The sequence below is a fragment of the Physella acuta genome, unplaced genomic scaffold, assembly GCF_028476545.2.
Source record: "Physella acuta isolate Inbredline_101_S28 unplaced genomic scaffold, ASM2847654v3 ptg000393l, whole genome shotgun sequence".
In the NCBI taxonomy this organism is placed as follows: domain Eukaryota; kingdom Metazoa; phylum Mollusca; class Gastropoda; family Physidae; genus Physella; species Physella acuta.
In genome coordinates, this window is record NW_026731912.1 from 370,637 (window position 1) to 386,680 (window position 16,044).

At 32.2% G+C, this 16,044-nt stretch overlaps 1 protein-coding gene across 1 annotated transcript; it reads left to right on the forward strand.

Moving 5' to 3' along the window:
* The first annotated feature begins 1,380 nt into the window (after positions 1–1,380).
* LOC131942174 (zinc finger protein 883-like) lies at positions 1,381–7,399 on the forward strand. The gene is made up of 2 exons (XM_059301903.1): positions 1,381–1,496; positions 4,931–7,399. Exon 2 carries the CDS (start codon positions 4,963–4,965, stop codon positions 6,907–6,909), a length of 1,947 nt encoding a protein of 648 aa, XP_059157886.1. The 5' UTR covers positions 1,381–1,496; positions 4,931–4,962; the 3' UTR covers positions 6,910–7,399.
* Positions 7,400–16,044: the final 8,645 nt, after the last annotated feature.

Below are 16,044 nucleotides of genomic sequence, written 5' to 3' on the forward strand. Positions count from 1 at the left end.
ACACCGACAGTTGTTGTCAAGTACTCCTTTATTCACAGCATCAAGCCATGACCAGTGTTTCTTCCAGACTTTTTTCTCCGGGGGGGCACTTGAAATTTTCGGGGGGGCGGTAAACTTTCTTCGGGGGGGCGGACACTGTTAAAAGTATATATTTTCTATATAAATTATATAAATTTCATTTCGTTCGGGGGGGGGGGGGGGGGGGGGGGGGCGGTAAAAAATTTTCGGGGGAGCTTCGCCCCCCCCGAAGAGATGCCTGGAAGAAACTCTGGCCATGACGGCGATGCAACACGGTAGTACGACGAGAGAAAATACTGAAGCAACAAGAAACCAAGAAAAAAAAAACAAAAAAAACTGTAGCCTTAAAACAAAAGTAAAGAAAAAGTTACATTCCTGACAACACCACGTGTAGGCTACAATATACACGGGTACAATAAAATATGTTTCGGCCAGTACACAGTACTGCCAACAAGTACCAATAAGTAGTACTTCAAATAAATACTTATATTAATACTCTTCCTAACTAGTGTGCACATGCCACACTAGCAGGAATACACAAATAAGTATTTTAACAAACATAATTTAAATAACTACACTACCTTCATTAGGTCTACATCTTGGTCACCGTGTCCACAGACAGCAGCCTTGCGTGTGCGACACGGCTAGGCATGAAACTACCCACAGTCCCATGTCACATGACATTGGACACAAGTAACATCGCTCACAAAAGCAAAAAAAAAAAAACAACTACGTCAACACGGCCACAGTCCCACAGGGGCCGCAACTCAATGAATTAAAACTTCATATTTTTCCCTCCCCTGGCTGGTAACCAGATGTGTTACATTAGTTACAAAAAATACATACATTTTACTTATCTTCAAAATGAAATGTCTAGATAACATATTTGTAATACTTTGTATGACAAATAATACTATGAAGAGTATTATATCCTGTATGACAAACATTAATGGTTTGTTTTCAGCCTCCACAATGTGGTATTAGTACAAAAGCAATAATTTTATATATAGATAATTAAAGATCCTTGTGAAAGAGAATTTAATGACCAACAACACATTCAGGTGGCTTAAGTCCTGAATAAAATTTTGTGTGTGTAGATAAACTAGACTTACGAGCAAACTTTTTATGACAAATGCCACATTCATATGGTCTCTGGAAAATGGATATTTTTATGTGTAGATAAATTACCTTTATGATTAAATTTTTTATGACACACATCACATTCATGGGATGTGTGTCATAAGCCCTACTCTAACCAGATAAAAAAAAAACAACTAGAAATGTATAGTAGTATAGCCTACATGTAGTAAATGTAAAAGCGGTGTAGTTTGGGAACTCTTGTCTTCAAGGGAGATTACTCTAAAAATATATTCAAGATGGGGACCCAAGTTTTGATTCTCAAACGACAAACATAGCAAAAAAGTTCATTTTAGGAGTGTTTTAAGATCATTTACGAATTACAACATCAGATAAGAAAGGTCTAATGTTACTAAAGCTTACACACGTGAACAAGTCAATAGCCGCATAGCCATAGGCCTATTTTGTGTTAAACATGTTGGAGAAAAATATTTTATTATTTTATAAAATAGAGAGAATCTAGAATCTAGATTCTAGAGATCAAGAATTCTAGATCTAGAATCTAGATTCTAGAATTCTAGTCTAGATCTAGTTGTTAGCCCTATTGGTCAAAACTAGATCTAGATCTAGTGACAAAGCAAAGAAATAACCAAATAGCTAAAAATCCGGCACATTTAAAATAACGGCTACCAATACTTAGCATTATTTATTTAGGCTATTAATATTAAATATTAATCAATGTTTGTCTTAAGAAAGTGATAACTTAGGCTTGATGAAAATAAATAGAAATGTAGCCTTAAACTCAACACATTATTTTCAAGTTCTCTGGATCTGCAACTTGAATAGCATTGATAAAAAAAATATTAAATTTCTGAATTAATTTTAGGCTTAAGTTTTTAATTAATTTTAATAAAATGTTTGGCCTATCTTTTATTATTTTTACGGTCCTAAATCTAAAAAAAGCACATTTGTATTCCATGTCAACAACATTACGGAAGGATTTTCATCGATTGTTTGTCAACTCACTGGTGTCCATTTGAGCCATAATATTATTTATTATTATTAGGCCTAATAAATTATTAGGCCTAATAAAAAAATAATAATAGCCTAAGTATTGGTAGCTGTTGTTATTTTAAATGTGCCGGATTTTAAGCTATTTGGTTAGGCCAAGGCTATTCCCAGCCGGTTGGGAATAGCCGTATTGGGGCTATTCCCAGCCGACTGTGAATAGCCCCAATACGGCTATTCACAGTCGGCTGTCATTTCATGCTAAATACGACTGTGAATAATATCTTAAAATAATAAAAGCATTTATTGTGACTGGGGAGTGAGGTATAGATTAAGAAAGCAGTGCTATTTTTATTTTGTTATATTTTTATAAAAAATTTATTACGGTTAAAGTTTAGTTTAGCTTTTAGGCCCATATCAGACATATCTGCTACAGGCTACGTGTAGGTCATAGATGATCAATTAATAATTGATAATTATGCACTCTAAATCTATACACTAGAATAATAGATTTAGTAATTTTTAAGTAAATAATACTAATTAAGCATCAGTTTAGTTGGTTGTTCAAATTGCTATTCAACTTTCAATTACCATTAAAAATTCACATTATCACATAGAATAAATATCAGGTGAAATAGTTAATAGGATGTCCTTTTTCATCAGCAATAATTCAGTTTCCAACACACTTGTGTTTTTTTCTCTTAGCAAAAATCTATGGGACATGTCTTTTTTTTTTCTTTTTTGCTGATATGTCAAAAATTACGTCACAAAAGAAAAAAAATTAACAAAAATAACACATCCAAACTCAAGTAACTGAAAAAAATATTTTGATAATAAGATTAAGAGGCATTCATTAAGATCATAGCAATATGTCATCTGATGGATTTGAACCCGCATCTTCTGGCCCAACAGCCACTGCCCATGACCGCTCGACTAAACATCTTCATGCCCAGATGGGTATTTTTAGTATTAAATCTATCAAAAACGGTCACGACTGTGAATAGCCCCAATACAGATATTCACAGTCGACTTAATAGACACTTCGTTAATATTATTATTAATAATTTATTAATAATAATATATAATATTATGGCCTAAATGCCAAATGGACACCAGTGAGTTGACGAAAAATTGACGAAAATCCTTTCTTAATGTTGTTGACATGGAATACAAATGTGCTTTTTTAGTTTTAGGACCGTAAAAATAATAAAAGATAAAATTTTATAAAAAACTTTAATATTTAATATTTTAAATTTAAAATATTTAAAATTAATAAATTTAAAATTTAATATTTTTTGAATCAATGCTATACAACTTGCAGATCCAGAGAACTTGAAAATAATGTGTCGAGTTTAAGGCTACATTTCTATTTATTTTCATCAAGCCTAAGTTATAACCCGATGTTTCACTTTCGTAAGACAAACATTGATTGGCTGTTCAGGAACTCGTGATCGATTTCTGACAGCCCCACTATATAGTTTTTTTGTTTACAAAACTTTGCAGATCAAGTTTTTAAATAACAATGCAAATTTAAACAACATGACCTAGTTTTTCTTTTTTTAGATTACAATGTGTACAATAAAATTTATGGTGGCCTATCGAATAGCAGGATGCCATTGTTTAGGTCGCAATTTTAAAATTTTTATTTTAGTTACCGAAAATATTAAAAACATCAGATACATCCAATCTTTAGTTAAGTCCAAAAAAAACCCAGACAGGCAGGATTATTTACATTATTTGTCAACACAACACCTTATTAAATGAACACACTGATTAAGTCTGATTAAGAGAACTAAATTGTTTCTTTAAGTAATTTGTATTACTTTTAGGCGATAAAATTGTATAGATTTCATAGCGTACGTCCCCATAAGTAGATCTATAGATCTAAATCAAATTTGAATGAAATAGTTCATTTCTTTATTTTCTAAAATTGGAAGATGATGCCATTAGTTTTGAACTGTTTTGTGTTCTTTCTATAGTTTAAAGATGTCACTAGTGAAGTCATTGTTTATTTCATTCTTTTCACAACAATAAATGCTTTTCTGGTTGCATTATTAAAATTGCGTTTCTACATTCGAATATGCCTTAAATTGTATTTCCCTTCTTTAAATAAAATTTATAAAATTTAGATTATACATTAAATACATTAAATACATTTATAACATCCACCATATATATTATTTTCAACAAAAGCCACTATCTACAAGTTCTCCATATTTAGCGGAACATTCTGATCACAATCGCCTAAAAAAATTTTGCGGACAGAGAGAGAGAGAGCGAGAAGTATGCAAATAAACTTTTATATATTAGGATTAATATAGATCTAGAGGTAATCTATCGTTTTAGGTGTGTAAAATCCTCCGAGGCTGGTAATGTGAAAAAAAATTGCCTCATTGTTAAGGCTTTAATAGATGTATAATATGATATATTTTTGTCAAATATTATAGATAACTAAATAATAAAGCAATGGCTAAATATATCAATATAGGTCAGAAATTAACCTTAAACAGCAGTGTTTGCGAGCAAGATTCGCTATATAAACAGCGGCCACCTGTATATTAGAGTGGTTTCCCCTGAATCTCTAATTATAATTTAGCCAAAAAATTTAAACAAGATGATTGCTAAAATAAATGAGCTTGGTTGCATTGGCTGTAAACATTGCTAGATCTAGTCTTTATTTATTACTAAAAAGTTTTAATACATTTATTTAAAAACAGTTACATGAAACTTTGAAACATTTATGTAGCTTTCAAAACTTAAATCCTCCTATATATTTTTAAATACTATTTTTAATTTGGTTTTCTAATCAAGATTATTTTTTTTTCAGTTTTTTCTGCAATAATTCATGAATCTAAAGCTATGGAAAACACAAAGGACACTAATTGTATAGTTTGGGAGAGTTCAATTATGGTTAAACAGGAATTGAGTGACGAAATCATAACATTTATGGACATGAAATCAGATGAAACATCAGAAGGAGTACAAAGAAATATATCAACACTCTTTTCAAATTCTGAAGATATAAAGCAAAATGTATCAACACAATTTTCAACTGTTAAAGACAAATACTTGGAGGAAACAATGCAACTTTTAGCTTTAGAAGATAAAAATCTTGATAAAACAAAGCTTTTGTTTAATTTAGAAGAGATGAAACAAGATAACCCAACATCATTTTCATCTTCTGAAGACATGAAACCAAATGTATCAACAGCATTTTCAATTTTTGAAGATATAAAACCTGAGATATTAACAATTTCATCTTTGGAGAGTGAACAACAAAATGGTTTCAAAGCACAGCAACAACTTTCTTCCCCACCAGATTCAACTGATTTTAAAGAAAATTTTGCAGTTTTAAAATCAGATCTTCAATATGAATTAAAAGAACTCAAGTTATTGCATACAAAATTGATTGATAATCTTCCAACAGAATATCTGATTAGCAATAAGGGACTGAAGACATACAAGTGTGATATGTGTTGTCAAAGATTTTTTCATTTTGATCATGTTAAACAACACATAAACATTCACACAAGGGTGAATCCATATGGTCATAATTTTCGTCAGCAAGAAGTTGTTATGATCAGTCATGTTGAACAAATTAACAAAGTAAACCTAGAACAGGTATACAATAAGTCTAGTTTGTCTAAAAAGTTCACTACAAAGTCTAGTTTATCCACACACATGAATATTCATTCTGGAATTAATAAGCCATATGAATGCTATGTGTGTCATAAAAAATACCATATTAAAAATCATTTAGCAAACCATATAAAGATACATTTAGGAGAAAGACAATATGAATGTGATATGTGCCATAAAAAATTTAGGCATAAACATCATTTATCAGAACATAAAAATATTCATTTATCAGATAGACCATATGAATGTGATGTGTGTCACAAAAAATTTAATCAAAAAAGTGTTTTATCAAAACATAAAAGTATTCATTTACCAGAGAGACAACATAAATGCGATGTATGTCATAAAAGTTTTGCCCTTAAATCTAGATTATCTATACATAAAAATATTCATTTACCAGAAAGACCATATGAATGTGATGTGTGCCATAAAAAATTTAGGCATAAACATTATTTATCCGAACATAAAAGTATTCATTTATCAGATAAACCATATGAATGTGATGTGTGTCACAAAAAATTTAATCATAAAAATCTTTTAGCTAGACATAAAAATATTCATTTACCAGAGAGACCATATGAATGTAATGTGTGTCACAAAAAATTTAAGCATAAAAGTAATTTATCAGAGCATAGAAATATTCATTTACCAGAGAGACCATATGAATGTGATGTGTGTCATAAAAAATTTAATTGTAATGCTAGTTTATCTACACATAAAAATATACATTTACCAGATAGACCATATGAATGTGATGTGTGTCATACAAAATTTAATTGTAAAAGTAATTTATCTGCACATAAAAATATTCATTTACCAGAGAAACCATATGAATGTAATGTGTGTCACAAAAAATTTAATAAAAAAAGTTATTTATCTGCACATAAAAAAATTCATTTACCAGAGAGACCATATGAATGTGATGTGTGTCACAAAAAATTTAATTATAAAGTTAGTTTATCTAGACATAAAAATATTCATTTACCAGAGAGACCATATCAATGTGATGTGTGTCACAAAAAATTTAATTATAAAGATAGTTTATCTAAACATAAAAATATTCATTTACCAGAGAGACCACACGAATGTGATGTGTGTCATAAAATATATAGATTTAAAGGTCATTTATCTAAACATAAAAATATTCATTTACCAGAGAACATATGAATGTGACATTTGTCATAAAAAGTTTGCTCGTAAGTCTAGTTTATCTACACACACAAATTTTCACTCAGGACTTAAGCCACCTGAATGTGTTGTTGGTCATTAAATTCTTTTTTCACAAGGATCTTTAATTATCAATATATACAAGTATTGCTTTTTTTACTAATACCACATTGTGTAGGCTGAAAACACACCATTAATGTTTGTCATACAGGATATAATACTCTTCATAGTATTATATGTCATACAAAGTATTACTAATGATTAATATTCTATCTAGACATTTCACACAATGGAAGAAAAACTACATGGAAAGAATTGATGTCATGAATCTCCATAGCACATTTATTATCTTGTACAAGGTGTTATGGCTAGCTTTGTTTCGGTTTTTTTGAAATATGATGGCTTAATTCTTATCCTTTATATTACCCATACAACAATACTAACCACTAATAAGCACCAACATTTTAAATGTACAATTATAATTTGAATCTTTGAAGTAATATTTACTCAATATTTTTCTTTATTGAATATATTCCAATTTATGTAATTCTAAATTTTGTATAAATAATAATATAACCCATTAAGTAAATCATAATTATGATAATTGAATTGAGCAACAAAATGTATTAATTAATGTAGCTAAAAATGTTTAAATTTTTAAGACATAAGATACAATTTATTATTATGATTATTATTGATGTTTAATTTATCTTTTTTTAAAAGACATAATAAATATTTTCAGCTATTAATTAATCAGACAGCATTTATTCCATTTTGTTAGGGTTATTATGATTGGATCGGCTGTTATTATATACAGATCTAGATCTATCTATCCTTATATATATATATATATATATATATATATATATATATATATATATATATATATATATATATATATATATATATATACTAGCCGTCCCGGCCAGGCCCTGCTCTGGCTTCTGTGACAAACCTTTCTATTAAAGACCATTACCTGTGTGTTTAGTAATCATCATAAACCCGGCATTGCCCACCCAAACCACAACCAACCAAAACAACAAAACGCAAACATAACGCTAACACAATTACAAATACAAACGAAAACAAAAACCTAACAAACACCAATACAAACACAAAGAAAAAACAAACAAAAAAGCAAACGAAAACAAAAACCTAACAACAAACCCAACCACAAACACCAATACCAACAAAAAAAAAACAACGAAAAAGCAAACGAAAACAAACCAAACGCAAAACCAACCAAAAACACAAATACAAACCCAAAGAAAAAAACACAAACAAAAACGAAAAAAGAAAGAACAAAAACGAACAAAATCAAAACGCAACCACTAACGCAAACCCACCTTAACACAAAGAAAACACTAACGCGAACATAAACGCCCGGGGCGGAATCACCTGTTTTAGCTTAATGAACGACTATAGTACCCCAACTTATTCATAGTCTTTTGCACTCACTTAAACGAACGCGCCTGTTTCAATTTGATGAACAATTTTAATACTCCAAGCTTATCCGTAAAATACCTACAACATTTGCACTTGATCAATCCCCGCTAATTATGTAATTATTTTTTTTCCCAACACCAAAACAAAGTAATTAAAAAGTAAATTATTTTCCACAAAACGCAATGGTTTTATAAAGGGAAGTAATTTTGTTTTCCTAATTTATCAAAGGGAAGTAAGTGCTATAGGACTAAATAAAGACATAATTAGAATTTTTGTAAAAGATGATATTTTTTTTTAACTTGTGTTTAATGAACATGCCGACAATTATTACTATAATTTGAAAAATGAAAATAATTTCCCAACACTTTCAATAGTAATTTTTTAGCTCATAAATTTAGACAACTGCGCACGATAATTTTCTAACACTTAAATTCATCCAAGACCAACGACAAACATATGCATTACATACAGAACTGAGCTTTATATATATTATATATATATATATATATATATATATATATATATATATATATATATATATATATATATATATATATATATATATATATAAATGTATTTGTTTTTTGTTTACTTTCTCGTATATACGAAGTATAGAGAAAGTCTTGTAATCGTGCACAAAAATCACATTAAATTTGGACAGTTTTCACCGTTTTACTCCTCAGTCCTTCATCACATCCGGGATATAGAAGACTTATTTTAATCGGGCAAAAATCATAAACTCAGATATATAAAATTTTTGGCGTTTTATGCGTAATAGAGTTGGAAAAACTGGATTATCCAATTCTGTCCGTGTGTCATATATTAAAAACATCATGGTCTTCAATATGGTTTAAATTTTATTTTGATACCTTACTTTATTAACTTGTTATAATTTTTTGAAAAAGGATGAAATTTCTAATTTTTGTAAACTGACCTTGCTGAATCTTGTCTCACTAATTGTATTCTTTATTAATTTTTTGCCTGCTTATTTCATATTAACATGCTTTGAATTTCCTTTCTTAGAACATTTACATTATTAATGTGGTTTAATTAGTTTATTTTATATGATTTTTTAAAAATGACTGTAAATTGACTTTTTGTCTCCCTTTTCGTACTTTGGTAAAATTGTGCTTTGGCTCATTTGACAACCTTGAAAAAAATTGGGTTTGCTATTTGTATTACTGGCTGTGTGTGCAAGAAATTTGTGAGTTCTAACTTAGTTATTTTAGAAGTTAGGAGGGGTCTCAAATAGACCCTTTACTGCTCGAAAAGCGAACACATTTTTCGAGTTTTAAAAAATTCATAACTTTTTAAAAAATGGACATACATCAATAAATTTGGTGTTTCTGTTCTGATGAAAGCAATCCCTATCAGGTGGAAGTGTTAAATTTTATTTAATTTCATTATGAAAATTTCATTTAGAATACCTAATATAAGCGAGTGGTCGTTCTACTTTTTTTTTACTGACACGTGTTTCTCTAAATATCCACGCACAAGCAATAGAATATCACAAACTAAACATATGGACATGCAAGGAGATGTAGAGTTGTAGACTCACTTGTAAAACTCATGAAAACTATAGTTTTAGTCGCTCAGACATAGATGATAGAGTTACATAAGTCTGCTGCACCTGCTCACGGTATATCTCTTATGGTTTTATGAATGGGTAGTTTGAAACATTGCTATAACAAACTACACACGGAAGGACTTTCTCAATGTGTATAACCTTAGTTGTCTCTGGTTACGCTCTTTTCTTGAACTCCTATTCAAGGTCAATTAATGAAGACGCATATTTCTCATTTGACCTATATTTGCCATACACACAAAGCACGTGAACAAATAGGCCTACTGTCTAAATGACAGTGTTCAACCGTTGTATATTCTCCCATGCTCAATGCTTAGTGTCACTGCTGTGGGTACTCAGTGCCACTAGTGTGGGTACTCACTGCTATTGTTGATGGTACCCAATGTTTCCGATTTCGGTTCTTCGTGCTACGGCTGTTGTACTCGAATGATAGTGCTATTGATTACCAATGACATATTGCCACTGGTAAGGGTACTCAGTGCTGAAACAGTGGGTACTGAGTGTTGAAGCCATGTGTACTCAGTGCTACTGCAGTCGGTTCTTGGTGTCACTACTGTGGGTACCAAGAACTGGAGCTCTTGGTAATCGATGACGTTCCTGTGGGTACTCAGCCTTAGCAGTGGGTACTCAGTATTACTACTGTGGGTACTTAGTGCTGAAACTGTGATTGCTCAGTGTCACTGATTTTGGTACTTAGTGCTTGAGATGTGGGTACTCATTAGCACTGATGTCTGTACTAAATGCCAATATAATGTCACTAAAGTGGGTATCTAAAAGCACTGCAAAGGGTATTTTTGTCAGTATTCAACCTTACTGTATTTATTACGAGGTGTAGGTCTATGCTCAGTTTTATTATTGTTAAGGTCACTATGAAGACCTATCTTTAGTGGAATCCAGGATAATGGTCTGTGACCTACTTAGGTCTTCTTTTTTTGATAGTCTAATTTTATTAATGTTTAAATGGCATTGAGCTATCTTTTGTTAGACTAAGAAATTTTCCACCACACTCATGTGATAGTATAAGAAATTTTCCACCACACTCATGTGATAGTATTCACAACTGTGCTCATGTTTTGGCTCCATCCCCCCAATGGTCCTTAGCCTTGGTGTCAACATCCCATAATTTTAGGGTGATATAAAAAGAGGAATTTTCCAGACATGAGGCGCGCACAAGACATCCTGAGAGAAGCCATAGCTTCCATATTGTGTTCGGCCGTAATTAACTTATGTTTCAGTAGTACTCAGTATTGAATTTTCACAGTGTAGGCTGTGTTAATTAGATATTTTTTCCAGTGTTAGGGTGTAATTTTGCGCTCATGGCTATCCCTTGAGCGCTATGGCGCCTATGTTCATTTTAAACAGTGCAATAGACATTGGATAAAATGGGGCATTAAAGTCGTTCACGAAACTGTATCAGGCGCGTCCGCTGACGCCCCTGTAGGTTGCGATTTTCCTAGAGTTATCCTCGGACTTTATTCTAGCCCCGCGGCAACGCGCGGGGACGGGCACGCTAGTCTATATATAAAATTACGTAGAACGATTCCATTAGATTGATGCAGTGACGTGCAGACGGATCTAGGATCATCTAGTGGTCTGGAGATGTATCTGTTGGATACCTTTACTAATATTAAGGAAGAGACCCACGCTTTTCTTTAAAGTTACTTGAATAATAGTGTATTATTATATATTTAAAGAAAATCATGTTTTTTACTTTTTAGTGCATTGTTACATAAAAGCTTGTTATTAAAACGTTTTTTAGTAATTTTTTGTTTAGTAATTTAAATTCTTTAATTTAAAATAGAGTTGCATGACTAAAAACTATTTCGCACCTAATGAAATAGTGTGCAATAGTTGGATAAGGCTGCCAACTAATTTGAAATACTAATTTTAATTACTTCATAAAAAATTAATAAGGCATCTTATTAACCCTTCATTTCACTCAGATTTTAACATTTGTGTAGATTCAATGGGGGTTATTTCACTTTGTATCAAAATTGATACAACATGAAATGAAGGGTTAAGTCGCATTCAGGCACATGTCAATTTGAGAATTCGCTGTAGGTCCGTAAAATCCAAATGTCTCAAAATGCTGTATTTTGTGTTACTTAAGTCTTAAAGCATTCGGCGACTGACACAGCCTAATCCACGGACAGCAATCCACTGATTTGAATTTGATGGTATTAAAATTAAGCGACTCTTGCAGGAAAAAAAGATACGCAATAGAGAAAAACTACCACCTTCATACACGGCGATGTTTTCGATGGTACTGCGTTTACAAGCAAACCACAGAACACTAACCCTAGCCCTAGCGCAGCTATTAAGGTCACCGCGCATGCGAAGAACTATTGAGTTTGGTATTTTCTGCCGAAAAATCTTTTTTCCAAGTAGATCTAGATCTAGGCCTAGTCACTTCGTAAAATTAAACTTTGAATATAACCCACCAGTTCCTCCCGAAACCCCGTCCCTAAGTACAGAGCGAGAATTCGTTGAAGGAGCTACAATCCAGGTCATGTGTCGTGTCGCTACGGGTCATCCAGGTCAAGGGTCAGTACATTGGAAGTATCAAGACAACGGGGTCGATATAACGTCACTGGTTGAGCCGCAAGTCTCAAGCATATTGTGTGAGTTACAAAAAAGTTTCACTTTACGAATTGTAGTTTGTAAGTTTTTATTCTGATTGATTATCGTAATTCGGTTATATTTAAATTATATTTTTCACACATTCTTTTTTTATATTTAATTCATATTAAAAAAATTCTTCATCTTAGTAGTAATATTTTAAGGATATTTTCTTCAACATAATTAAATACAGTGGTAACTCGATAAACGAGTTTAATTCGTTACGTAACAATACTATATGTCAAAGTGATTTTCTTTTTTGATATTAATTAAAGTTCCATTAATCTGTCGCAGCCCACTAAATATATAACAAAAGTGTATATATTCATGACAAATATTGTTTTATAACATAATAAATGATGATGTAGGGATATAAGCAAGTTTTATAAAGTGCATTTACCTAAAAAATCAGCCGACTTGAACTTTGGGGTCATCCATCGTTTTTTTGACGATTTTTACCTCGCCCCTTCCTTCCGTCACACATTGTCACAAAAAGCCAGACCCCTCTCTTTAATGACGTCACACCTCAGCATTCCCCCTCCCCTTAAAATTGCAGTTGAATTTTTCTTAAAACATCGACCAAAATCTTATCTGAACTCTGTCAAAATAAAGTATTTTAATCTATTCCTATTGCAATTTATTAAAACAGTTTTCTAAAACGGGAAATAACAGCTAAAACTCGTTTTCGAACATTGCTTTTTATAAAGCAAAAAAATGACGTCGAACCATCTGAACCACTCCCGTCCCCCTCATCACGTACCGTCACAAAATTACGGACCCCCCTCACTTAACGAAACTTAAACTTTGCCAAACATAATTGAACCTAAATGCTACTAGATCTATATAATCCTAATTTATAAAAGCCCAATGTGCGCACATCTCTCTCTCTCTCTCTCTCTTTCTCTGTCCGCAAAAAATTTTCGCCGGACATCACGTCAGAATCGGCAGCGGTATATGGAGAACTTTTTACGGACTTTTGTTGAAAATAATATGTTAGATGTTTTAAATGTATAACCACAATTTTACTTAAAGAAGAAAAATAAAAATTAAAGGCGTATTCGAATGTAGAGAAACAGTATTATTTATGCAACCGGAAAAGCATTAATATATGTGAAAAAGAACGCATAAAACTGTGACGTCACTATTGCTTATACATTAACTAATGACGTCATCTGCCGTGTTAAGAATGAAAAGAAATGAACTATTTCATTCAAATTTGATTTAGATCTACGTACACTATGAAATGTATACAATACAATTTTTCAGGCCTAAACTCATAAAATTTATTTTATGTATTTGGATTCTAGATCTAGAGATTCTAGATCTAGACTAAATCTAAATCTAAATCTACGCAATAACTAGATCTAGACGTAGACGCTAAGATCTAGATTTAGACTCTAACTTCTCTAAAATCAATTCCAAAAATAAATTTCTATATTAGGACTAAACTATTTCAAGACTTATTTATTTTATACAAAATCTTTGTTTGGAACTGGCTAATTTGGGATAAAAAATTAATTTGAAAGAATAGGCATATTCGCGTAAGTTAAGATTTTAAAATACGTGTTTCATTCTCCGTATTTTATAAGGTGCCTAAATAGCGGAGATGTTAGTGTACATTAAACCACGCAGGTGGTGCGGGTTCGAGACACAGCAAGTCAACTTGGTTAATGTATTCTTTTTTATTATGCTCGGGCTAAATTTAAAAAAAAAATTCTTTTAGGAATCTAGATCTAGATCTAGATTGTCGGGTGTCCGATAGGGCACTTCCCGGCGCCGCAGGCGCTTCAAATTTGGCATGATCTTGCCTTGGTGCGACAGAACACGGGGGCCGGTTGGCCGAAAAGTCTACGATGTGGGGGTCAAAACTGACCTCGACTGACCGGTACCTTATATGAGCTATAAATCGAAAAAAAATGTCCACGGAGGAACCTCTTCATAACTCTTGAGGTCGTAGACCGACCTTCGGGCGAATTAATTAAGCATTCAAATTCTCAATGTTTTCGAAAGCCTAAGCGAAGCTGGGCAGCATGCCTAGTCTATAATATAAGCGGGCTGTGCTTGTCCTTCCTTCCTTCCGTCCGTCCGTCCGTCCGTCCGTCCGTCATCGCTATAGATTTTGGGACTATAAAAGTAAACTACGCACCATGCTGTGCTTTTCAGTGCACCGCAGTGTCTTATTATAAGTAATAGAGTAGGATTTGTTTATATAACGGCATAGAGCTATTTTATAAATTCCACTGTGTTTACTTTTTTGCATAACGTTATGAAAATATTAAATATTTGCATATTGCTCAAACATATTAAAAAGATCAATGTCAAATATCATTTTAGTTTATATTCCTAGAAAAAATGGATACATTTCCATAAAAGTAGGTCGAAAAAGCTAATTAATTCAACTTTTTTTTGTGTGGTATTTTTTCAAGGGAGGTAATTTGAAAATATATTTAACTCAACAATAATTTAAGTTAATCTTTTTTTTTATTACTACCGCATTGATTAGTCTATGTTAAGGTTCATAATTAAAAGAGAAAAATGTTAAGATTATTTATATTATTTTCTAATTAGTCTATGATTTCTCAAAATCACTATTTTTCGTTTTTGTTTTTTGGTGTTAACAGATGGTGAAATTTTATAATTATAGTATAGAGAATGCTGGAAAGACTCTCTCTGGGCGCGGACGCCTGGGAAAAGCGTGTTTTTCGGTGGTAATTCTAATTACATTGCCAATGTGTTTTCTTAGAACCATAAAAGTAAACACCACTTGCCGTACATTCATTTGCATCGCATTGTTTTATTGTAAGTTATGGAGTAGGATCTATTTATGTGACTTAAATTTTTAATGCTGGAAAGGCTCTCTTTGGGCGCGGACGCCTATAAAAGCGTGTTGTTTGGTGGTGATTCTAATGTTGTGGTTGTGTTTTTTTTGGTTGTGTTGTGGTTGTGTTGTGGTTGTTTTTTGGTTGTGTTGTGGTTGTGTTGTGGTTGTATTGTGGTTGTTTTTTGGTTGTGTTGTGGTTGTGTTGTGGTTGATTTTTGGTTGTGTTGTGGTTGTGTTGTGGTTGTGTTGTGGTTGATTTTTGGTTGTGTTGTGGTTGTGTTGTGGCTGTGTTGTGGTTGTGTTTTTGTTGTGGTTGTGTTGTAGTTGTGGTTGTGGTTGTGTTGTGGTTGTGTTTTGTTTGTGTTTGTGGTTGTGTTGTGGTTGTGTTGTGGTTGTGTTTTGTTTGTGTTTGTGGTTGTGTTGTGGTTGTGTTGTTGTTGTTTTGTGGTTGTTTTTTTGTTGTGTTGTGGTTGTGTTGTGGCTGTGTTGTGGATGTGTTGTGGTTGTTTTGTGGTTGTGTTGTAGTTGTGTTGTGGTTGTGTTGCGGTTGTGTTGTGGTTGTGGTTGTGTTGCGTTTGTGGTTGTGTTTTTTGTGTTTGTGTTGTTTTTGTTTGTTTTGTTCTGTTCCAAAGTTGGTACATTTAAAAAAGATTTACCGTGGCGG